The sequence below is a fragment of the Danio aesculapii genome, chromosome 5, assembly GCF_903798145.1.
Source record: "Danio aesculapii chromosome 5, fDanAes4.1, whole genome shotgun sequence".
Classification (NCBI taxonomy): domain Eukaryota; kingdom Metazoa; phylum Chordata; class Actinopteri; order Cypriniformes; family Danionidae; genus Danio; species Danio aesculapii.
Genome location: NC_079439.1, coordinates 33,641,300 through 33,664,647, shown reverse-complemented (window position 1 = coordinate 33,664,647; position 23,348 = coordinate 33,641,300). Strand labels below are relative to the sequence as shown.

Genomic DNA, 23,348 nt, shown 5'->3' with positions numbered 1-23,348 from the left:
TTTATTAGATATTTTTCAAGACACTTCTATACAGCTTAAAGTAACATTTAAAGGCTTAACTAGGTTAATTACTTTAACTAGGCAGTAGGCAGGGTAGGGTAATTAGGCAAGTTATTGTACATCGATGGTTTGTTCTGTAGACTATCAAAATAAAATATAGCTTAAAGGGGCTAATAATTTTGTCCTTAAAATGTTTTTTTAAAAATTAAACTGCTTTTATTTTAGCCAAAATAAAACAAAAGACTTTCTCTAGAAGAAAAAATATTATCAGACATACTGTCTAAATTTCATTGCTCTGTTAAACATCATCTAGGAAACATTTAAAATAGAAAAAAGAAAGGGGGCAAAGGGGGGCTAATAATTCTGACCCAACTGTATATATAAATAGCATTTATGCTGAACATTATAAAAAGAGACTATACAATGTATGGTCTTCAATAAAAAATAAAAATAAAATTCAGTTTCCACCTGACATCCACCGAAGTTTAGAAATATGAATACGTCATTATCACGAGCATGTGCTAGTCAAACATTTTGGCTCCGTCTCTTCCTGTACTTGACCTTGTAAACATAAATGTTTACAGAGGGAGTTAGTCTAAGTTTCCCGAGACTCTCCGTATTTAAGAAAACAAATGAGGTTGTCTTTAAATGGGATCAGGGCTGAGCATGAGCCAAGCAAGGCCTTGACTGGCTTATTTGTTCAAAGCCCGAGTGTTTATTTAGTCTTCACTCAAGCTGACAAGGAAAAAAGCAGAGCTCGCGTGAATGAAGCCTCAAGTAGCCATCACAAACACACTCGCTCAGCTACTGTGTGTGTGTTTAAGTGGGCTTGTCATTGAGTTTGCTTCTCAGCGTGAGTAGCTCTTGGCTAGTACAAATCTCCTCTTGGATTCCATATGCCTCTTTGTTCTCTGAAGTTTAATATAATAATGCCAGCCTGATACCTAGTTAGCATTCCAAATACAAAAGAGCAGAAAGGTATTATCCCATAAAATATAATAGAAGTTGCCCTTCCCCCAATACCTTAAAACAGCCAGATTCAGAAGTGAACCACTAGGGAAAATAGTGAATTTTCATGCGTTTGTCAGGAGAGCTGTATCCAAGATGGCAGACGCGGTGCTCGGTTCATTTTGAGGGAGACGCGGGACAAGGCTCCTCAGTGTTAATGAATAAAGGAGAAGTCGAGTGGCACTTCTGTCATGCTAATACTAAACACACAATAGAGGTGGCGCACAATGAGCAGGCACTTCATTCTGTCTTCTAGTGACACCTCTAGAAAGAGCGAAGAGAACTTTCTGGAGAGAGCAGAAGGGAGATGTGGCACAATGTGAATTATGTTAATCTTGTTCAGTGAAGGAGGCTACTTTTTCACACAAAAATAAAGTATATTCTCTAACACTTTTCTACCTTTATTGGTTTAAAGAAAAGTCTCATATAGAAAAATATTCTGTTTAATATAAAAATTAAAAGGGAGTATGTCAGTTTTTTCTGATTTACAATTAATTTGAAATTAAAATGTTGCTATTTAGAGCATCAAATGACAATTGGACAAAAAAGATGTCATGTCATAAGCAATTTTTGATGAAATATACCAGATATTTCATCACAACAAAACAAAATGTGATTATTATTTTTGTATAATTGTCATTTTCTGAAAAAAATCTCTGAATGGCAATTAGAAAATTGGAAGAATTGCTGGAAGAAATGCTTTATAGAATAAAACTAATATAAACATTTTACTCAAACATTTACAGTTGAAGTCAGAATAATTTTTACAGTTTAGTTTTAGCGATCTTCATGTTTACACATGCGCTCCCTTCGCAGTGCACTTTGAAAACATTGATGTCATTTTGAACACAGTCATGACGAAACCTATAGGTGACCTATTATTTAAAAAGCGGAATTTATGTTACGTCTCCAAAGCTTGTGAAAACAAAAGACATACATAAGTTAATTGTTTAAATGTATGGTAGGTTATTTATTAAGTATCTGTACTGTATATGACATGGGCCTGTTGGTTAGAACTTTCTGCAGTGGTTTGCATATGTCAAATTGTAAAAGTAGACGTTTCAAAAAATAAACAATATCCTACTTAATAATAATAATAGTTGTCATCATCATTAATATTATTAATATTTTTATTAAAGTATTATTTTTTTACATTTCCTAATAAATAATACATATACAAATAGCCTCATTATTTATTTATATGATTTATATATGATATTAGAATACATTTTAGCTTTTGTAAGTGATTTTATGTTAATTTAGAATAGACCATAGAATAATCTCAATAATATTTGTAAAGGAAACATAGGCCCTATGTGTGCCATTTACATGTATTTCAATTAATATGGAAAGCGAGTGCATGTTTTTACCAAGACTAATATTGGATTTTTTTTTAAATGTGTGTGCATGTTAAACAAAATAATTTGCACAATGGAATTATGGGGGTCTTCTTTAAATAAGTTGTTACTCGCCCCATTTAGAGCATCATTATGGGTGTTTTACGTTATAACTAACGTGGTTCAAACGATCTATCTGCGATAGAGAAACTACGGGTTTTGGGAAACACTCGTCACTACATTGTTCTTTGGCCAAACGATACATCATACTATGATAGTTCAGCCGCGAGTTACGTCGTTGTTTGGGAAACACACCCCAGGTTAGGGTAATTAGGCTAGTTATTGCATAATGATGGTTTGTTCTGTAGGCAATAAAAAAATAAATAGCTTTAAGGGGCTAATAATTTTGACCTTAAAATGTTTTTATTTTAATTAAAAACTGCTTTTATTCTAGCCAAAAAAACAAATAAAACATTCTCCAGAAGAAAAAATATTGTCAGACATACTCTGAAAATTTCCTTGCTCTGTTAAACATCATTTGGGAAATATTTAAAAAATAAAAAAAATTCAAAGGGGGGGCTAATAATTATGACTTCAACTTTATATTTAGTTAACACCGTGCATCCAAAGAAGTGGTTTCTTAAATTATGTATGTCAAAGTATAAGAATCCGTACTGACTCTTAACTGAACTTTCCAATTGTTTACTGTAAATTAAAAGTAACAACGTGAGGTGAACTGACTATTCATCCTCATCAGGTAAAGGGCCCCATTGGAACTTTGTAAAAAGGGAGCCATTTCTCAGATCAGGCATGCTGTGTTAAACCTGTCACATCCAGTTTTTTGCTAAGAACAGGCCCCTTTAAAACTGACAACACTGCTGTTAATCCAGTTATATCCGCTGATCTGAGTGCATGAGAAGTGAAAAACAGCATAGTTGAAAACATGGTTCTATTTCAGTTCTTGTGCCAGCATGGTGTGCAGCTAGAGTTGTATTTGATGCAAGATTCAGCATGTGATAAAAATTCCTAACCATCCTCTTATCTGAACTGGCATTATCTACATCAGACATCATAGGGTTACGTAAGCAGCAAGACAGGGACCGGTCTCTTATTGTGGAATGTTTTCCCAGATTCTATTTCAGCTGTTGATTGGGGCATAAACCAAACATAAAAACCATTTGAATTTTGGTTGTCAGGCCAGTGGATGGAAAGATGGGGGTTGGTTTTAAAGGGGGTTCTTTAAAAGAAGGAATTTGGGGGAAGGGCTGACTGTGAAGGGCCTTTTCTGAATGACCCTACATGGACAAACAGAGAAGACCCCTCCACACCATGAGCATATTTCGGGCTGCAATAGTGGCTGGACTGCATTGACTTGATTGCACTTCTATGTTCATTTTTTTCTTCTATCCAGTGGATGGAAAAAGAGGAGAGCAGTGAACAGGGTGCGAGAAGAGAGACAAAACTGTGCTGACATGGGGCATAACTTAATTTTCACGGTGCTGAGACAGATGGGAAAGGTAATGTGGCGTGACGGCTCTTAGAAACTTCAATGGATGCCTTGACCTCAGGGAAGTTCCAATCGGACTGCACTAAGACATTTTTTTTTCTTCTACTTTGGGGGTGGAGCACAAGGTGCACCTTTCAGCTCGATGCTTTGAGATGTTTTCCTTTTCTTTTAAAAAAAAACTTGTTTATCATACAGAAAAATGTGAGTGATGGAGTTTTACCATCAAACTGCTCCAGTTCAGTAGATTCAGAAGATGTGAAATAATTTGGAGTGTTGTTTTGGGATGGGGTCTCAGTCCAAAGCCATTCCCACCACAAGCTGACTCTTGAAGGGTATTGAAGCTGAAAGGAGCTTCTCAGAGGCTCAATAGGGAGTTAAGAGTGCTACTCTATTAACCTGACCTCTAGAGGCCCAAGACGAGTGAAAAGTGAGCCATCTACCTAAACTTCACAGCTGTTCCTCGTACATTTATTCCTTTTGTGTGCTTTTATATGAGCAAATTCTTTGTCCTTATTGACAGATGGCATAATAACTAGTTTTACCTTTGAATGTTGATTTTGCTCTTGCAGTTTGCAATGGGGGAGAGAATGAAAAATGGCTAATTTAGCCTAAATAGGTAAGTAATGTTTTATTATAATTTTGGCATATATGTATAATAATATAAATAATATACAGTGTATATTTGTTATAATAATTTGGTTTGCTTTTGTAATTTTGTACTATGGTATATTTAAAAGCACTTTGTAAAGACATGGGTAAACAGATTGTAAACTTTGCTACATTACCAAGTTTGACCACAAGCTGGCAGTGTTGTCAATGTCATAAAATAGTCTTTATGAGAGTAAATGAATGTTAATACAAACCAACTTGTTTATTTGTAATGTTATACATATTTTTTTTAATGTTGTGTGGTTTTTTGTGTCTTAACAGTAGTCTTCACTGGTCTTGTCTCCTTTGCAAATTCCATTTGATAGACCTCGATTATTGCAGGAGCGTGAGCGCGTACGGCGCCCTCCAGAGCAGTGGGACCAAGCAGACCAACAGCCCCAGTTCCCTAGCTGCTCAAAAGACTTGCCTAATAAACAGAAAACAAGAGTAAACGGTCCGCTCAAATCAGCATAAATGAAGTGTATGAAAGTTTCACAGCCTGTTTCATGAAACACACACCTTTCATCATTTCCATGTCAATGATCTGACACGCGACGCCTTCAGATCCTGGTAAGCACATGCATTTACACTGTCCATCTATCTGGATCACAGTGCCACCGTTCTGGCAAGGCTGGCACTTACACACACTGTACTCAGCCACATAATCATCCAGAGCTCTTTTGAGATTGTCCCGCCTCGGCTGAGCATCAGGAAAGCTCAAAGGGATGGCATTGTAGATGGGTTCAGGCTGCCAGAATAATGAAAACAAATTGTGTTCAATTACACCACACGTCCTGTCATGTAAAGTGAATATGAGAAGAGTCTCACCTCACTCTGAATGAGTGCTGGCAGAATGGTGATGGTCTTTGCCCATTCCACATACTGGGTGTAGTCTAGAATGCCATCTTTAGTGAGCTGAGACTTCATGGCTACTGCTGAGGCTGCACTTCCCCCTTTCACTTCAATCAGGACCTTATCTATAACCCCCCTGTTGTTTTTGTCATCTGGTGAGCAAGGTTATGTACAACAGTTTTTATTAGTAATATTGTTAATTAATCTTTTTATAATGAGAAAGCATGCATCTCAAAAACCTATAGGTTCCTTTTGATATGTTCTTCATGTAACACAAAATAAGAACTTGAGGAAAAACGCAAGCCTTTAAGATAACAAATAAGAAAACAAAGAAGATGTTTCCCAGTGATGGGTTGCAGCTGGAAGAGCATTCACAGTGTAAAACATGTGCTCGATAAGTTTGCGGTTCATTCAGCTGTGGCAACCCCAGAATAATAAAGGGACTAAGCTGAAAAGTGAAAAATGATTGAATGAATTTTTTAGATGTCATTTCTAAGTGAACCATACATTTATAAAAGTTGGCTCACTTCCAAATAAAAATTCTCTGATTGTCAGGCTTTAAAATGTTTATGATGAAGTAATAATAATAATAATAATAATAATAATAATAAAAAAATCTATCCCTTTGATTGTGCAGTTTAATCCAAGTCTTCTAAAGAGACATTCCCTCAGTATTACAGACAAGGCTTAACCCTCAGGCATACATTATACTGCAGTCCTGCAACAAAAGAAAATGATTTTTACATTTTTTTCTGTGTTTATGTTTATGTAAAAATATGGTTTTTTGTTATAGGTAATATGTCTTTTACTTCACCAAAAGTATCACTGCAGTCAGTTCATACCAATCAAAACTAAAGAAAATGTGGAATGATGATGGCTAATCAAAAAGTGAACTTCTCTGATGAACTTCCTACAAAACAAATTGTCTTAATACACACAAAAACTGGACTTGATTTGGTTGTTTTAAAGGAGTGTAAAAAAAATGAATCATGTTTAGGTTGAAATTGAAAAGAAATAGGAAAAGGTTAATGGTTTTAGATTTATTTGCCCAAAAGAAATTTTAAACCTATTATAAATCTAGGATGTTTCTTTTTTTATTTATGCAAAGGCCTGGGTCTGGAGCACAAATAAAAATGTAAACAAAAATTCTCTTGTGTGCATGCACACACGCGCACACTAACACACACATGTATGACTGCAATAGAGAACATTTCTATAGAAATTTGCAAAAATCTACAAAATTTCATGAATAAATGAAGGCCTAATGCTAAAGCACAAAATCAACATGGACAAACAGAAAAATATAATTTTTATGTATTTTAGAATGTTAAAATGTATATCTAATATATAATCAATTTGTGAGTAACAAATTTCTGAAGCATCAAGAAATATAACCTTAAAATAAATGAATAGGAATTGACCCCTGCTGGATATGAGAAAATTGCTTTTATTATTTTTCTAACAAAAATCTAAAATCTTTTTCTCTAACCTCAGATTTCAGTATTTTATTCCTAAAATGTAAACCAATATCCAGAAACCTTTAACATGAAATTTAGGTTAGAAGTTTTGTGTGTTTTTTTTAAATTAAAATATAATTTTTCACAAGCCAGCTTATGGCGTAGTTGCGTGCTTGTGTAAATAGATAGAATAGTACAAAATATACACAAAAACACTGCATAGCTGAGAAGTGATGTAAAAAATTATATCTAGTTTATTTTATAAACATTAATATTTCCCTATGTAATTGGTAAATGTTTGAGGACCACAAGGAACCTAAATGTGATTTTTTTTTTCCTGGGCTGCTCTGGGTTAAATATCCCAATTAAACGATGTATTATTCACGACTTAAGCCCTGTCTGTGAAATCAAGCCATCATCTCTATGTAAAACAATGTTACCACATTAATCCAGTGTTTACTCTATATGTGAATAAAATCCTAATTTCAATCAGTTAATCTTCAGAAGATTTACTGATGCATATCGTTTTAAGTTAATTAAGCAAGACTCATACTCACCTATGTTTTTGTTTGTTATGCCATTGCAGTCATTTAATGGTTTAACCTCTCCTCCTCCTCCTGCTGCTGGGGTAAATTGGAAGTCTGCTTTAAGTCCAAGCTCAAAACACTTTTTGACCGTGGCTTCAGTGACATCTGTGGTTAAAGGTGAATCATCAAATGAAGTCATTATACTTTAAAAACACTTTCTGGCTGAAGACGTATACCTTTCATTAACAGTGTCATTTAGATACCATGTACAGTATTTTTACATTTCAGTATTTTGTTCTTATTTTGGAATTATAACCGAATGTTCTGATGCTGCAGCAAAGTTTCCAGTTTTCACTGAAAAAAAGTATTGAAATATTTGATAACTTACGTTTTTGTTGCCGTATATCCTCATTCATTACGTAAACAAGTTGATATTCTCCACCAGACTTTCCGTTCTTAGTAAAATGTGTTCCATATTCCTCCAAGAAACTAAAATACTGCCCCTTCTCATACTGTAGTGGCAGAGCATCAACATCATCCAGGAATGTTGAAGACACTTCTAGCCCGCGCTGTCTCATGCGGTATGTGGCCAGCTCCACTCTGCCTTTTACTCTCATGAAAGTCTTTCTCTAAAATAGAGAAGATGTGCTGGTCATTAAAGCAAAACAAATGTGGCAGATTGAAGTTAGGAATGTTGTCTTTTTTACTTATATTTTGATCCAAATACTTCAATATGTTGTAATAATTTTCCCCCAGTTTTTAATTCCAGTCTGTTCTATGCACATGGACATTGCAGGGAAGTAACTGATTACATTTGTTCTTTTTTTATGAAAACTTGATTTAAATTAACATTGTATGCTCCTCATGATGCAAAGAATGGAGTATATATTTATTTCTACATATTTTTATGTAAACGTATTTCTGCTAATATATATTTGATAAATCAGTTAAATCAAACATTATTTATTAACAATGGGACAGGGTTAATTAATTAACCAGCATTACTGAAGAACGCAAATGTATAACCAAATTAGCCCAAAGGCTAATTTTTATTTTAGTCCCTTTGCCAGATGTTATGAATCTAAAAAACACACAAATACAGCCCCAAATTATAACCAAGTCTAAAAAATACACAAATAACGGATAAAAACACACGTTAAAAAACACAAAAAAATGTATTTAATATTCACATTGTTGATGAGCAGTTACTTTTTTAATTATACTTAAATGAGTTATATAAAACACACTCTCTAATCGGTTGTAATATTAAATTCCACTGACGTGAGGCTAATGCAATCTAGCTGCGCCTATATTTGTGTTTCGTTTCCAACAGATTTAAATGTAATTAAAGCTGCAAGCAGCAATGAAAGGTACCTCGCACCCAGCTCACCGCCTTGGGTGGCCTTAGGATGACAGAGAACAGTGGACAATAATAATAATAATAATATATATATATATATATATATATATATATATATATATATATATATATATATATATATATATATATATATATATATATATATATATATATATATAGTTGAAGTCAAAATTATTAGCCCCCTTTGAATTTTATTTCTTTTTTTAATTTTTCTTAAATTATGTTTAACAGAGCAAGGAAGTTTTCACAGTATGTCTGATAATATTTTTTTTCCGGAGAAAGTCTTATTTGTTTTATTTTGGCTAGAATAAAAGCAGTTTTTACCTTTTTATAAAGCATTTTAAGGTCAAAATTATTAGCCCCTTTAAGGTATATTTTTTTAGATAGTCTACAGAACAAACCATCGTTATACAATAACTTGCCTAATTACCCTAACCTGCCTAGTTATCTATCTATCTATCTATCTATCTATCTATCTATCTATCTATCTATCTATCTATCTATCTATCTATCTATCTATCTATCTATCTATCTATCTATCTATCTATCTATCTATCTATCTATCTATCTATCTATCTATCTATCTATCATCTATACATCTGTCTATCTGTCTATCTGTATATATATATATATATATATATATATATATATATATATATATATATATATATATATATATATATATATATATATATATATATAAATATATATATATATATATATATATATATATATATATATATATATATATATATATATATATATATATATATATATATATATATATATATAAATAAATAAATAAATAAATAAATAAACAAATAAATAAATAAATAAACAAACCTGAGAAATTCACAGATTTATGCCAAACTTCCTTCTGTCAGCAGGTGGCGCTATGACTGTGACTCAATATTGAGAAATCTCAACTTCTGAATTTTCAGGCATATGGGACATTGTTTGGCTGAGTTAAAAGTACTTCCTCCTCCATAGCGATACACTGAACTTTGTCATGGACACGCTCTTGCATTATACTGACAAAACTTGAATTTAATTTGATAGAATTTTAGGAGTTTGGGCGACGCAGTGGCGCAGTAGGTAGTGCTGTCGCCTCACATCAAGAAGGTCGCTTTGAATTGGGTAGGCTAAATTGTCCGTAGTGAATGAGTGTGTATGGATGTTTCACAGAGATGGGTTGCAGCTGGAGGGCATCCGCTGCGTAAAACATGGGCTGGATAAGTTGGCGGTTCATTCTGCTGTGGCGACCCTGGATTAATAAATGGACTAAGCTGAAAAGAAAATGAATGAATGAATGATGTAGGAGTTTGTTACACTGTAAAACATGTCATTTCCATTTGCCAACAGGTGGCGCTGTAACTGATATTGGCACGTAAACGAGTTCAAGTCAGGACAGTTGTCAAACGTGTGGATTTTGAGGCAGATCAGACAATGCACGCCTGAGTTATAACAACTTCCTGTTTCGTGGCGAATCATCAAAGTTTGAGAGACCGCCACGGACACTTCGACGAAAACTTTAGATCTTCACAATTTAACGTCGCCAAGGCCTTTAGATGACAAAAGCCAATTTCTGTGTTGATCTGATAATATCCCTAGGAGGAGTTCGTTAAAATACAACACCTGGAAATAGCAAAAACTGCACTTTTTCCGGCAGAGGAAGTTAAAAATATCCGACTTCCTGTTGGGTTTGAGATTTCACTCCAAGACACTTACACTTACACTTACCCTAACACTTGTAGGTATTGGCATGTTTGATATTTGTGCCAATTTTCATAGGTGTGGGGGGCCACTCCATAAAAAGTGCATTGGTGGCGCTGTTGAGTCATTTTGCCACTCGAATTGCCGAAATTCATTCATTCATTCATTTTCTTTTCGGCTTAGTCTCTTTATTAATCTGGGGTTGCCACAGCAGATTTAACTGCCAACTTATCCAGCAAATTTTTTATGCAGTGGATGCCCTTCCAGCTGCTACCCGTCACTGGGAAACATCCACACACACTCATTCACACATACACACTATGGATAATTTTAGCTTACCCAATTCACTTTTTCCACATGTCTTTGGACTTGTGGGGGAAACAGGAGCTCCCGGAGGAAACCCATGTGAACACGGGGAGAACATGCAAACTCCACACAGAAATGCCAACTGACCCAGCCGAGGCTCTAACCAATGACCTTCTTGCTGTGAGGTGACAGTGCCACCGGGTCGCCTCCGAAACCTATAAAAACTTACATTTTTGCCACTTCTGGCACATGTGCAAAGTTTAGTGAGTTTTCAAGCATGTTTAGACCCCTTAAAAATCGTGATTCATTCCATAGAAGAAGAATAAATGTAGCAATTCCAATAGGCCCCACGCATTGTAAGTACTCGGTATCTAATAATGTCAGCCAGAGGCGGAGAAGCTAAGCCATGCATAATCTTAGTGATTTTTTTAGATTTTTAGCCCATCATTGATTCTATTTATTTACTTGTGTACATTTATATTTATTCAGTTTTTAAATTAATTTTACTAATATTATTGTGATAAAATAATATTAATATTATAATGTCCATACACTCTCTGTCAGGATCCAGCCCTTACAGTCCTGTCACTCCTGTCTGTGTTTAATGTCTCTTTGTTTGTTTTGTGTATAAGCACATGGTTGTCTCTTTTGTTGTGTTGGCCATGTGCTCCCCTTGTCCCGCCTCCTTGTTTTCCTATGCCTCGCCCCCTTGTTTAGTCCTTGTTTGTCTAATTATGTTCACCTGTTCCTCGTGCTCTTTACTCTTCATAATGAGTTCATTTTCCACTTGTCCTTGCCGGTTCGTCATACTATCTTTTGTGTGCTTGTCGCTAAATCTTGTTTAGTGCCTGATAGAGGTTTTTTTATATAGTCTAGCTTTGTTTCTTTTTTCTAGCCTTAGTCTAGTACTAGTCTTTTTGATCTTTATATCGAATTCATTTATCCTTCTGGATTCAGTTTATTTATTTTTCTTTCAGCAAGGTTGCTGTTATTTTCATTTATTATTGTTTGTAGTTCAAGACTAATTACGAGTTTTCATTTTGCCATTTTTGTAATCCTCAGCCCCAGTCTGGACCTAGTCCTTTTTTTTTGTTCTTTATTTTTTAGTTCCGGTTGTTGTGTTTTGCTTTGTTTTATTTTAAGCTATAGCTATCCTTTCGCCCTTTTGTTTTAATTTTTAGTAGTTTTGTTTAGTTCATTTTGTTTCATTTTTATTTTTCGAGTTATATTTCCCCCCCTCCTAAATATTTCTTATTTTTGTTTGTTTGTTTTTGCCTGCACTTTTAATTTTCTTGTCTCCCCAGCTGTCTAGTCCTGTTGTGTTGCTTGTCACTTGACTCCTAAGTCTTCGCTGGTTGTGGATCCCCTTGATTTGATGTTTCATCTGTTTGCCACCCCTGTCCCATACCGGAGGGTCGGCTAGCTACTTGACTGCCTGGCCTGAAGTTTGGAATTTCCCCTTTCCCGACCAGCCTGTTTCGCCCCCCATAAGACACTCCCCTCTGTATCATCCTGAAGTCCTGAGTCTCTCCCCTCACCAGCCTTTTCTCCTGCCATCACCCTTCACTATTGTGTGGACTGTCCTTCAGCGTTGCCTTGTTTACCTCCTGTAAATAAACCTTGTGTTCTCCTGTCTATTCTGCGTTTGGGTCCTCCTTGCCAACCCTGACAGTACGAACCGGCCTGACAAGAACCCAGCAGAATGAGCATCACTATTGTCCGTCCCACCACTAAGGAGGGGAGATTGGCCCTCAAGCGAGGACTGGCTCAGCTTCGCCAGCAGGGTCTGGAACCTCGGGCATTTGCCCAATTTTTCTGGACCATGGCCAGGGGCCTCGACTATGATGACTGTGCTCTCAAGAAGGCCTTTAACCACTCCCTAGATGACCCTTTGCCAGAGTGGGAAATGGAGCAATTACAAGTTTTGAATTTCTGGGACTTCTCTAATTATGTTCATTATCGTAAGGACTGGCAGATCCTCAATCCTCCTGACGATGTTAGCAGTGATCTCCCCACCATCCCTCTCTCCTTGAATCAAGACCACCATCATCTTCCGGCTCCCACTGTGAAACGGAGAATCAGGAAGAAGCAGGTGACCCAACTTGCTGCTTGCCCCAGTGTGTCCTCTGCGCTGGTTTCTATTCTTGAGTCGACTGAATCCACCATAATCACCTCAGGGGAAACTAAATCCCTTGAACTCAATTTAACTTCCAGAGAAGTGTCCCAGTCAACCTCTGATTCCATGTCGGTTAAGTCTGACCCAGTTACATTGCAGTCAGTCATGTCCAGTGTTGATATCCCTTTGTTTGTGCCAGCCCAAGTCACGCAAGATGTGAAAGACCCGTTAACCTCCCGTCCTGGGAGGCGTACGGGTAGGAGAGCCCGTGCCAGGGAGGCCAGAGCCCTTCGTTTGAAGACTGTGTCGGCTCCAGCCCCAGAGCGCCCGCCTGTGTCGGCTCCAGCCCCAGAGCGCCCGCCTGTGTCGGCTCCAGCCCCAGAGCGCCCGCCAGTGTCGGCTCCAGCCCCAGAGCGCCCGCCAGTGTCGGCTCCAGCCCCAGAGCGCCCGCCAGTGTCGGCTCCAGCCCCAGAGCGCCCGCCAGTGTCGGCTCCAGCCCCAGAGCGCCCGCCAGTGTCGGCTCCAGCCCCAGAGCGCCCGCCAGTGTCGGCTCCAGCCCCAGAGCGCCCGCCAGTGTCGGCTCCAGCCCCAGAGCACAGCTCAGTGCCGGCCCCAGTCTGGGTCCTTGCCTTATCGGCACCACCCAGACGTCTTGCCCTGCCGGCACCACCCAGACGTCTTGCCCTGCCGGCACCACCCAGACGTCTTGCCCTGCCGGCTCCCCACGGGCCACCTCCAGCCCTGCCGGCTCCCCACGGGCCACCTCCAGCCCTGCCGGCTCCCCACGGGTCTCCTGTCCAGCCGGCCCACCACAGGCCTCCTGTCCAGCCACCCCCAGCTCTGCCGGCTCCCCTCGGGCCGCCCCCAGCCCTGCCGGTTCCCCTCAGGCCTCAAGTTCACCTGCACTCTTCTATTCTTGTCCCACTCAAGACCCCTGTCCTGCCTGTTCCTGTGGATCCTCTCTGTATTGTCCCTCAGGCTCCACCCTGGTCCTTAACCAGGTCCATAGATCCTTCAGATGTGGCCCCCAGCCCAGTTTATGCAGCCCTGAAGGGTGTAAATGGTTTAGCCCCTGTGCGGGTTCCTGCAGCCCTGGAGGGCGTCACTGACCCAGACCCTTTTCCAGTTCCAGCAGCACTGGAAGGTTTCTCAAATTCAGCCACTCAGACTTTACATGTGACTTCAAATGATGTCTCGGATTCAGCCCATGTAACTGTCCCTGCAACTCCAGTAGCCCCTACAGAATTGACCTCTAATCCAGTATCTGCAGCCCTGGAGGGTATATTAGATCAAGACCCTGAGCCTGTCCTGACAGCCTCAAAGTACACCTCAGATTTAGCCCCTGTTCCAGTTCCCTCAGCATCGGAGGGCTTTACAGATTTGGCACCTCAGCCAGCTTTACCAGTCCCAGTGGGCTCTGATTCAGCCCTGAAGCCTGTGCCTGCTGCTCTGAAGGGCAAACCCAAGTCTAACCCAGACACTGGGCCCCGTCCCAAGGTTTCCCATGTTAAGAGACTGAACGTATCTAAAGGAGCCTCGACTTTTCCTATCCCCCCCATCCCCCCCTCTGTGTTAACGAGCTCTAGTGCTTTCCAAAGATCTGCACCTCCCTGGTTGTCCCAAAACAACTTCCCAGGACTATTACCACCCCGTCCAGCCCCACCTCCAGTTTTTCCAGTCTACCCAGGTCTTGCTCCTCACTCTCCCTCCCAGTTATTACCCCCTGGGTTTCCAGCCCTCTTCGATCCTTCAAGTTTAGCTTTCCACCCCCTTTCCCAGTTGTTACTTCCCTTCCCTCTGCCTAGATTGGACGCCTGGAGGCGTCCGTTCGGGGGAGGGTACTGTCAGGATCCAGCCCTTACAGTCCTGTCACTCCTGTCTGTGTTTAATGTCTCTTTGTTTGTTTTGTGTATAAGCACATGGTTGTCTCTTGTTGTGTTGGCCATGTGCTCCCCTTGTCCCGCCTCCTTGTTTTCCTATGCCTCGCCCCCTTGTTTAGTCCTTGTTTGTCTAATTATGTTCACCTGTTCCTCGTGCTCTTTACTCTTCATAATGAGTTCATTTTCCACTTGTCCTTGCCGGTTCGTCATACTATCTTTGTGTGCTTGTCGCTAAATCTTGTTTAGTGCCTGATAGAGGTTTTTATATAGTCTAGCTTTGTTTCTTTTTCTAGCCTTAGTCTAGTACTAGTCTTTTGATCTTTATATCGAATTCATTTATCCTTCTGGATTCAGTTTATTTATTTTTCTTTCAGCAAGGTTGCTGTTATTTTCATTTATTATTGTTTGTAGTTCAAGACTAATTACGAGTTTTCATTTTGCCATTTTTGTAATCCTCAGCCCAGTCTGGACCTAGTCCTTTTTTTTGTTCTTTATTTTTAGTTCCGGTTGTTGTGTTTTGCTTTGTTTTATTTAAGCTATAGCTATCCTTTCGCCCTTTTGTTTTAATTTTTAGTAGTTTTGTTTAGTTCATTTTGTTTCATTTTATTTTTCGAGTTATATTTCCCCCCCTCCTAAATATTTCTTATTTTTGTTTGTTTGTTTTTGCCTGCACTTTAATTTTCTTGTCTCCCCAGCTGTCTAGTCCTGTTGTGTTGCTTGTCACTTGACTCCTAAGTCTTCGCTGGTTGTGGATCCCCTTGATTTGATGTTTCATCTGTTTGCCACCCCTGTCCCATACCGGAGGGTCGGCTAGCTACTTGACTGCCTGGCCTGAAGTTTGGAATTTCCCCTTTCCCGACCAGCCTGTTTCGCCCCCCATAAGACACTCCCCTCTGTATCATCCTGAAGTCCTGAGTCTCTCCCCTCACCAGCCTTTTCTCCTGCCATCACCCTTCACTATTGTGTGGACTGTCCTTCAGCGTTGCCTTGTTTACCTCCTGTAAATAAACCTTGTGTTCTCCTGTCTATTCTGCGTTTGGGTCCTCCTTGCCAACCCTGACACTCTCAGAAATAAAGATACGCGAACACTTTTGTACTTTTTAGGTACTAATATGTACTCTTAAGGTAATAATATGGACCTTTTAGATACAAATTTGTACCTTTTGAAAAGGTGCCACCCGAGTGACAGCCCGCATACCTTTATTTCTTAGAGTTTAGAGTTTTTCTTAGAGTGATTTATTTACAAAACAGTTTGTAAAGTAATACTTTCTGTCTTTTAGTAGATCTATTATATTAGAGACTTGATTTGTTTACCAAATAAATGGATCTTATTGGATTTGCATTGTAATCATTAAATAAAAGTTATAAATATATTATTATTTTTCATTTGATATATTAAGTTTTTAGTTATGATACTCCTAACATTATTCCACATAAATCCGCCTGCAGAAAAATGTTTGCAGATTTTTTTCTGGCCTTATGAGATTTGAATTTCAATGAATAAAAAGCTAACAAGTAAGAAATAGTTATTCAGAACAGAACAAGCAATAAACAAATAAACTCATTCTCATTCACCTTGGTTGTCGTGAGTTCTGATAGTTGTTTGATGATATTTGTTGTTGTTTGCTTATAATTAGCCCCTGCTGATCCACTTATACCAAATCCAGGAGCTGCATCTGGGATCCCACCAGAAACTCCTGGATCACCGCCAACACCAGCTCCACCAGCTCCACCTGCTCCACCAGCTCCACCACCCTCAGCGGGGCCTTCACCTCCACCACCCTCAGCGGGACCAGCAGCTGCATCACCTTCATTGGGACTGGCAACCTCTCCACCCTCACCAGCACTTTCAACATTGCCACCCTCGCCAGCACTGCCAGCATTACCACCCTCATCGTTTTTGGAAGTCTCAGTAGGTGTAAATTTGAAATTTAAGCCTATTTCAAATGTTGATGAGGTCTCCCTAGTTATCTCTTTTATTAAAGAGTGAATATCCTCATACATCTCCTTAGAGCTGCTCTCTTCCACCTTTGTCTGAAGGTAAAGAGACATGAGTTAAGACTAAATATATTTGTCAGAATTTAACTTTTATGTCATTTTGTCATATTTGTCATCTTATCCCTTTAACTGCCCCACCAAGAAAAAAAATGTTTAGATTGGATTTCTTAACTCCTAATGTCGCTAGTTAACACACTCAAAGCATTTTTTTAAAACACATCCCATAATTTATAAAATATCAGCCTCTACCAAATGGTTTATGGTAAAGTACTGGAATTAATACATACACTATTGAAAATATGAAGTGTAAGTAAGTAAATGTTTATTTAAAAACAATCAAAATAAAAATTTTCAATACTAAATCATCTTTATTTATTGAAGTATGCCATAAAATATTTCAGATTCTCATTTAACATGTTCTCTTGTTTTTTTTTTACAATGAAACCAAATTCAAGTGTAGTAGTGCAACAGGATTATGTTTGTTTGATTTTCTGTAAACCGACAATTCTGTGTACTGTGAACCATTGTTTAAAACAGCCATTCTTTAAATTACTTTAACAGTCATTATTATTTAAAACAGTCAAAACATGGTTAACCATTTGGTAGAATGGGCAGTCAAAGGGTCATTTTTATTAGATGTTTACTGGTTTGCTTGCAAAAAATCCTTTTTTGTAAAACTGAAGTTGAAATCATGCAAACAGTAAACTGAAAGCCCTACCTCATAGTGAAGAACTCCAACATTCCAGGGTAGTCGGTTATACTCCAATGAATTTGGATCTCGGATCCGGTTGCATTGGCCATTATAGACTTTGTTATCAAAGGGGTTATTTCGAGGTCCGGATCCCAGAATATTTATTCTGTAAAGACATAATTGTGTTTACAATGATAACCACAGACTTTGTATATGCAAGAATGTAGTGATACATGCAGTCTTTGTGTTGTTTTGTCAGTTATTTATTTATTTTCTATTTGTTTACATTTTTGTCACATTATTCTATTAATTCGGTGTCACAGTGGAGCAGTGGGTAGCACGATCGCCGCACAGCAAGAAGATCACTAGTTCCAGCCCCGGCTGGGTCAGTTGGGATTTCTGTGTGGAGTTTGTATGTTCTCCTCATGTTCGCGTAGGTTTTCTTCGGGTGCTCCGGTTTCCCCCACAGTCCAAAGACATGTGGCATAGGTGAATTGAATAAGCTAAATTGGCCGTAGTGTGTGTGTGTGTATGGGTGTTTCCCAGTGTTGGGTTGCAGCTGGAAGCGCATCCACTGCATAAAACATATGTTGGAGAAGTTGGCAGTTGATTCCACTGTGGTGACGCCTGATGAATAAAGGGACTAATCAGAAAAGAAAATGAATGAATGATTTCATTCATTCATTGATTCATTTTCCTTCGGCTTAGTCCTGTTGTTTATCAGAGGTTGCCACAGTGGAATGAACCACCAACTTATCCAGCATATGTTTTACACAGCAGATGCCCTTTCAGCTGCAACCCAGTACTGGGAAACATCCATACACTCTCATTCACACACACATTACGGCCAATTTAGTTTATTCGATTTACCTATAGCGCATGACAAACACAACACAGAAACACAGAAATGCCAACCAGAACTTGAACCAGCGACCCTCTTGCTGTGAAGCGACAGTGCTAACCACTGAGCCACCCTGTCGCTGTCACATTATTTCTGCTTTAAAATAATTATTTTTTTGTTCCATAGCAATGACAGCCACATTTCATTCAAACATTAACATTCTGTTTTCATTTACTCACCCTCCACTGTTCACTTGTTGAGTTTTTTCTTTCTTTCATTGAAAACAAAATATATTTTTTAAGAATGTCATTAAATGATACCCTTTGTATTTGTATTTATTTTTGTATTATGGACGTCAATGGCTAACAGTTATTAATTATTTAATATTATCTTTTGTGTTCAACAAAAAAAAGAAACTCATCAAGGTTTGAAACCCCATAAGGGTGATAAAACTGAAATTTGTAGGTTAACTATATAATCTTTTTTAACATTATAAATGTCTTCATGGCCACATTTATTATGCAACCCTGCTGCATAAAAATATATATTTTTTCTTATTACAAAATTGCATAACTTACTGACTTACAGGTTGAAAGCTGGAAACCATTGACTTCTTTTCCCATTGACCATTGACAATTTTTCTTTTCCTACTATCAAAAATGTTTACCATTTCCAGCTTTCTTCAAAATATCTTCATTTGTGTTCAAATGAAATGTGTTGTGTGTTCATAAAGAAACACTTGAGCCTTAGGCTACGTTCACACTGCAGGCAAATGTGGCCCGAATCAGATTTTTTTGCCCACATGTGACTCGGATCTGTTTTTGTCATGACTGTGAGAACAGCCCAAACCACATTTAATCTGATCTTTTTAATTCTGATTTGTGCCACTTTTATATGTGGTATTAAATATGATACAAATCTGATATTTTGCAATTTGACCACAGTGTAAATGGTTATGTAGGATTTCATGTGACTTTTACATCATTTTTGATTGACACGCATCATTATTCTGTACTGGATAGTGCTGCAAACAACCTCTACTCCTCAGCGGCATAGCAGAACAGAACACAGGTCAAATACTTTACCAAAAATTAAGGTTGTTTATTTTGAATGTTTTTTGAATGACAACTGCCTGCTCATTAACCTTTGAGTTCACTACACACCAGTGGTCAGATCAAATTACAAATTATCAGTGTTTTTGATAACAAAACACTTATTTTAGATTTGAAACACTGAAATACACATTAGTCCTAGCAAAACAAACATTTACATGTGATAAAAAACACAGCAGTTGTCTATGAAAATAATCATATTAAGCATAAATCTGACAACGTGCTTTATTAATACAGTACACACACTGTGTGCATAATTGGACATTTATGTGCTGTGCGTAGTTGTACTTTTGCGCATGTGGGTCAGTTTAGGACCATGATCTGTTCACACTGGAAAGCTGATATTGGCCACATTCATATATTATAACAACAGTGTGAACAGCTCAGATTTGAAAAAAAAAAAAATCAGATTTGAGCACTAAGCCTTGCTGAGTGAACGTATCCTTAGTAAATAGTGAGTACATTTTCATTTAGGGTAATCTATCCCTTAAATATCATGAGTTATAATCATAAGTGAAGTTTATTTATAAACTAATTTCGAGAGGATCCCATGCTTATGATTGCTTGCAGTTAGTCCTGCATTATTCAATTTATTACTCACCAATCAGACGATTCCTAAGCCTCTATATATACCCTGAGTTCCATATAACAGCCATCTTCATTTTGAAGAATCCCCCTTCCACCCCTACTCCTCCTCCTTTCCTAGACGGGTGGCAATGTGGCCCAGTGGTTAGCACTGTTGCCTCACAGCAAGAACGACACTGGTTCTAGTCCTAACCAAGCCAGCGATGTTTCTGTGTGAAGTTTACACGTTCTCCCTGTGCTCACGTGCGTTTCCCCCAGGTTCGCTGGTTTCCTCCCACCGACTAAAAACATGCAACTTAAGTAAATTGACTAATCCAAATCGGCACCATAGACATGCACCTAGTAAGTAGTTATCTTATAAGAGCAATCACTATCTGTTCATCAGCTACTACAGCAGGGGAGTTCTCGAGATCTACCTGAGCTCAAAATCCCCTCTCGCCTTGCAAACGGGAGGGAGCCCCGGGCTTGAGGATCTTGTGAGCTCAGGGCTCTCTCCCGGGACAGCATGCCAAACAAGCTTTATATTCAATCATCAGCTAAGTGTGAACTCTTGAAAGAGATTTAAAAAAATGCTCCAACCCGTATCCAGCTCTGAGGGCTATGTCAGACTCAAACACAGCTGTCTTGCCGCAAGGTGACCTTATGACATCACAGTCTTCTTCATCGGACTCATCGGTTGGGCCACAGTCATTATCCCCGTTACATCTGAGATTTTTGCTTATGCACATTCCTGAGGGAAGAGTGAGAATCTTAATACTTAACATTGTGTAGCAATTCACCCCACAGCTAAACAACTGTCGGCCATCTTACTACAGTCAAAAAAGAAAATACTGACTTGTAATGGTGCACTGCCACTGAGAGCTTTTGCAGACAGGAGGATCATCCATCTGGCATTTGGTTTTGGGTACACAAAGTCTCCGGTCTCCAATTGGATTTGTGCAGACAGTGCCCTTAAACTGCCCAAAAACCTCAATACCCCTAGAGCGATACTGAGTTACACAGACAAAGAGGAATGCCTCATATTTCTTCAGTTTGGTGAATTATTATGGAATGCAGAATGATTTCAGATGACATTATACACTGAATAGAGGTAGAGAGTGACAGAGGAGAAGACGAACTCCAGTACCGTGGTGTTAGTGCAGGGGTCGCAGGGTGACCACTGAGACCAGGCACTCATTTTGCAGTCAACTGGTGGTGGATCGTTAATTTGCCGCACCTCCCGTCTGGATCCTTGCCTTTGAGAAAGATACATAATGATCAGATTTATTACCTTTGCAATTCTCAAATTAAAAGTAAGCAGAAAGGTATACACTCCATTGTTTTGTTGTCAAATTTGCGCATACATACACAGGGTCTGTTATGCTCTTTCCATTAGCCAGATAAAAAAGACATAGTGTCACACATAAAGCAGCTAAAGCCTTCATGGTGAAGCTCTGGACAGTTCACTGGATGTAGAAATGTGTACACTTGTATTTAAGCATTGGTTCACTGTTAATAATTAACATGAACCTTTTGGAGTTGACAAGAGGTTTGTGTACATCTTTGTGCTTTCCCAAATATCACATGATCACACACCGTTTACCATAACTGTCTAATGCTAAACTGTTGTATAAAAAAAATTTAGAGCTGTTTTTTTGCCTCGTTTTAACAGCAATTCTTTGTTTATTGTATCATTTCTTTTCTTTTTTAATTGATCTTTTTTTTTTTTTTTTTCACAGATTTTACCATTTTCTGTATTATTAAGTACAATATGTATACACATTTTCAAAGTAAGAATATTCTATCTAGTAGTTTTAAAGAACTTTTCAATCAAATATTCTCAATTCTCAGTTCCTTATATAACATTAAGTTTGTTCTTTTTTGGTGTAGAGCATTTCAAATGTTAAAAATGCTTAAATAATTGGGAGATTGGGAACAGATGGCAAATATTACAAAAGGGGAGTTCACAGTGATCATAGTGGGGATTTGAGTGATGGCTAGAGTCATCTTAAAACACTGGAAAACTCCCAAAATTCCACAGTTATAAGAACGTGTCAATATACTAAAACAGCTTTGTATGAACTTTACTTAACAAATTACAAAATACAAATTACAAATAAGGACAAAGCAGTGGTACCTGTATGAATCCCAGTGTGGGAAGACTTTTGTAACACAATTTAAAATTACTCACCAGGTTTTCTTTATAATATTGTCCTTTTGTCCATAGGAACCACTGTATACACCCTGGCTTTACATTTAGTAGGCCTACCAGTGATAATTTTTAATGTGTTTGTATTATTTTGTCATGAACCAGAAGAAAACAATAAAACATCTTAAATAATAAAATGCTTAAATAATAAAACAAATTTCAAAATAAATAAAAAAACAAGCAAGTAGGTCAGTGCACAAAGCAGCCTTTTCTGGCTATGAGAGCATTGATTTCAGATGCATGTTGAAATCTCAAACAAATACTATTGACACATCTTTCTTTTTTATTGACTAGTCCAAAAGTTTTTAGGGGTTTGAGATTTAACTGTTTACTTGGTGGATGTTTATAAATCTTAATATTAACTCAAAATCCTCAGTATCCTAGTATTATTTCAGTCTGAACTCTTGAAATTGAAAGTATCAGACATAAAAAAGTGTTTTTGCTTTATTTACAGGATTTGTATTGGCTTTTAGGTAAAACAACATAGATTGTCCTGACACAGCTGATTCAACTAATGAAGGCGTTCATGACTCTTTTGAACACCTCGATTATTTGGATCAGCTGTATCTGATAGGGTTGGAGCAAAACTGTGCAGAGCTGCGGCCCTTCGCAGGAACACCTATGGTTTAGATCATATTTATTAGGTTGGACTCAAATTCATTCATTCATTCATTTTCCTTTGACTTAGTTCCTTTATTCATCAGGAGTTGCCACAGCGGAATGAACCGCCAACTTATCCAGCATGTGTTTTACACAGCGGATGCCCTTCCAGCTGCAACCTAGTACTGGGAAACATCCATACACACTCATTCACACACTCATACACTACAGCCAACTTTGTTTATTTAATTCACTTATAGCGCATGTCTTTGGACTGGAGGGAACCGGAGCACCTGGAGGAAATCCATGCCAACACGGGGAGAACATGCAAACTCCATACAGAATAGCCAGGGGACCCAGCTGGGACCCGAATCAGCGACTTTCTTGCTGTGATGTGACAGTGCTAACCACTGAGCCACCATTTTACCCCTTTGGACTCAAATAAGTTAAATAAATAATACAGTTTGTTCAAATTAAATATTTCAGATCATTGAGTGATTCTCACAAATGGCATGCCTTAGGGCAGGGGTGTCAAACTCAAAGTCCTGTAGAGTTTAGTTCCAGCCCAGCTTCAACACATCTATCTGTAGGTGTCAAACAG

General features: G+C 38.2%; 1 protein-coding gene across 1 annotated transcript; it reads right to left on the bottom strand.

The window, feature by feature from the left end:
* Positions 1 to 4,698: 4,698 nt before the first annotated feature.
* Positions 4,699 to 21,413, bottom strand: c9 (complement component 9). The gene is made up of 11 exons (XM_056458000.1): positions 21,307 to 21,413; positions 21,086 to 21,194; positions 20,795 to 20,948; positions 20,539 to 20,689; positions 17,449 to 17,587; positions 16,308 to 16,766; positions 7,725 to 7,965; positions 7,367 to 7,501; positions 5,329 to 5,504; positions 5,020 to 5,248; positions 4,699 to 4,927 (listed from the first exon to the last, which is right to left on the bottom strand). The coding sequence occupies exons 1-11, from the start codon at positions 21,381 to 21,383 to the stop codon at positions 4,776 to 4,778; spliced, it is 2,022 nt and encodes a 673-aa protein (XP_056313975.1). The 5' UTR covers positions 21,384 to 21,413; the 3' UTR covers positions 4,699 to 4,775.
* Between the last annotated feature and the right edge of the window lie 1,935 nt (positions 21,414 to 23,348).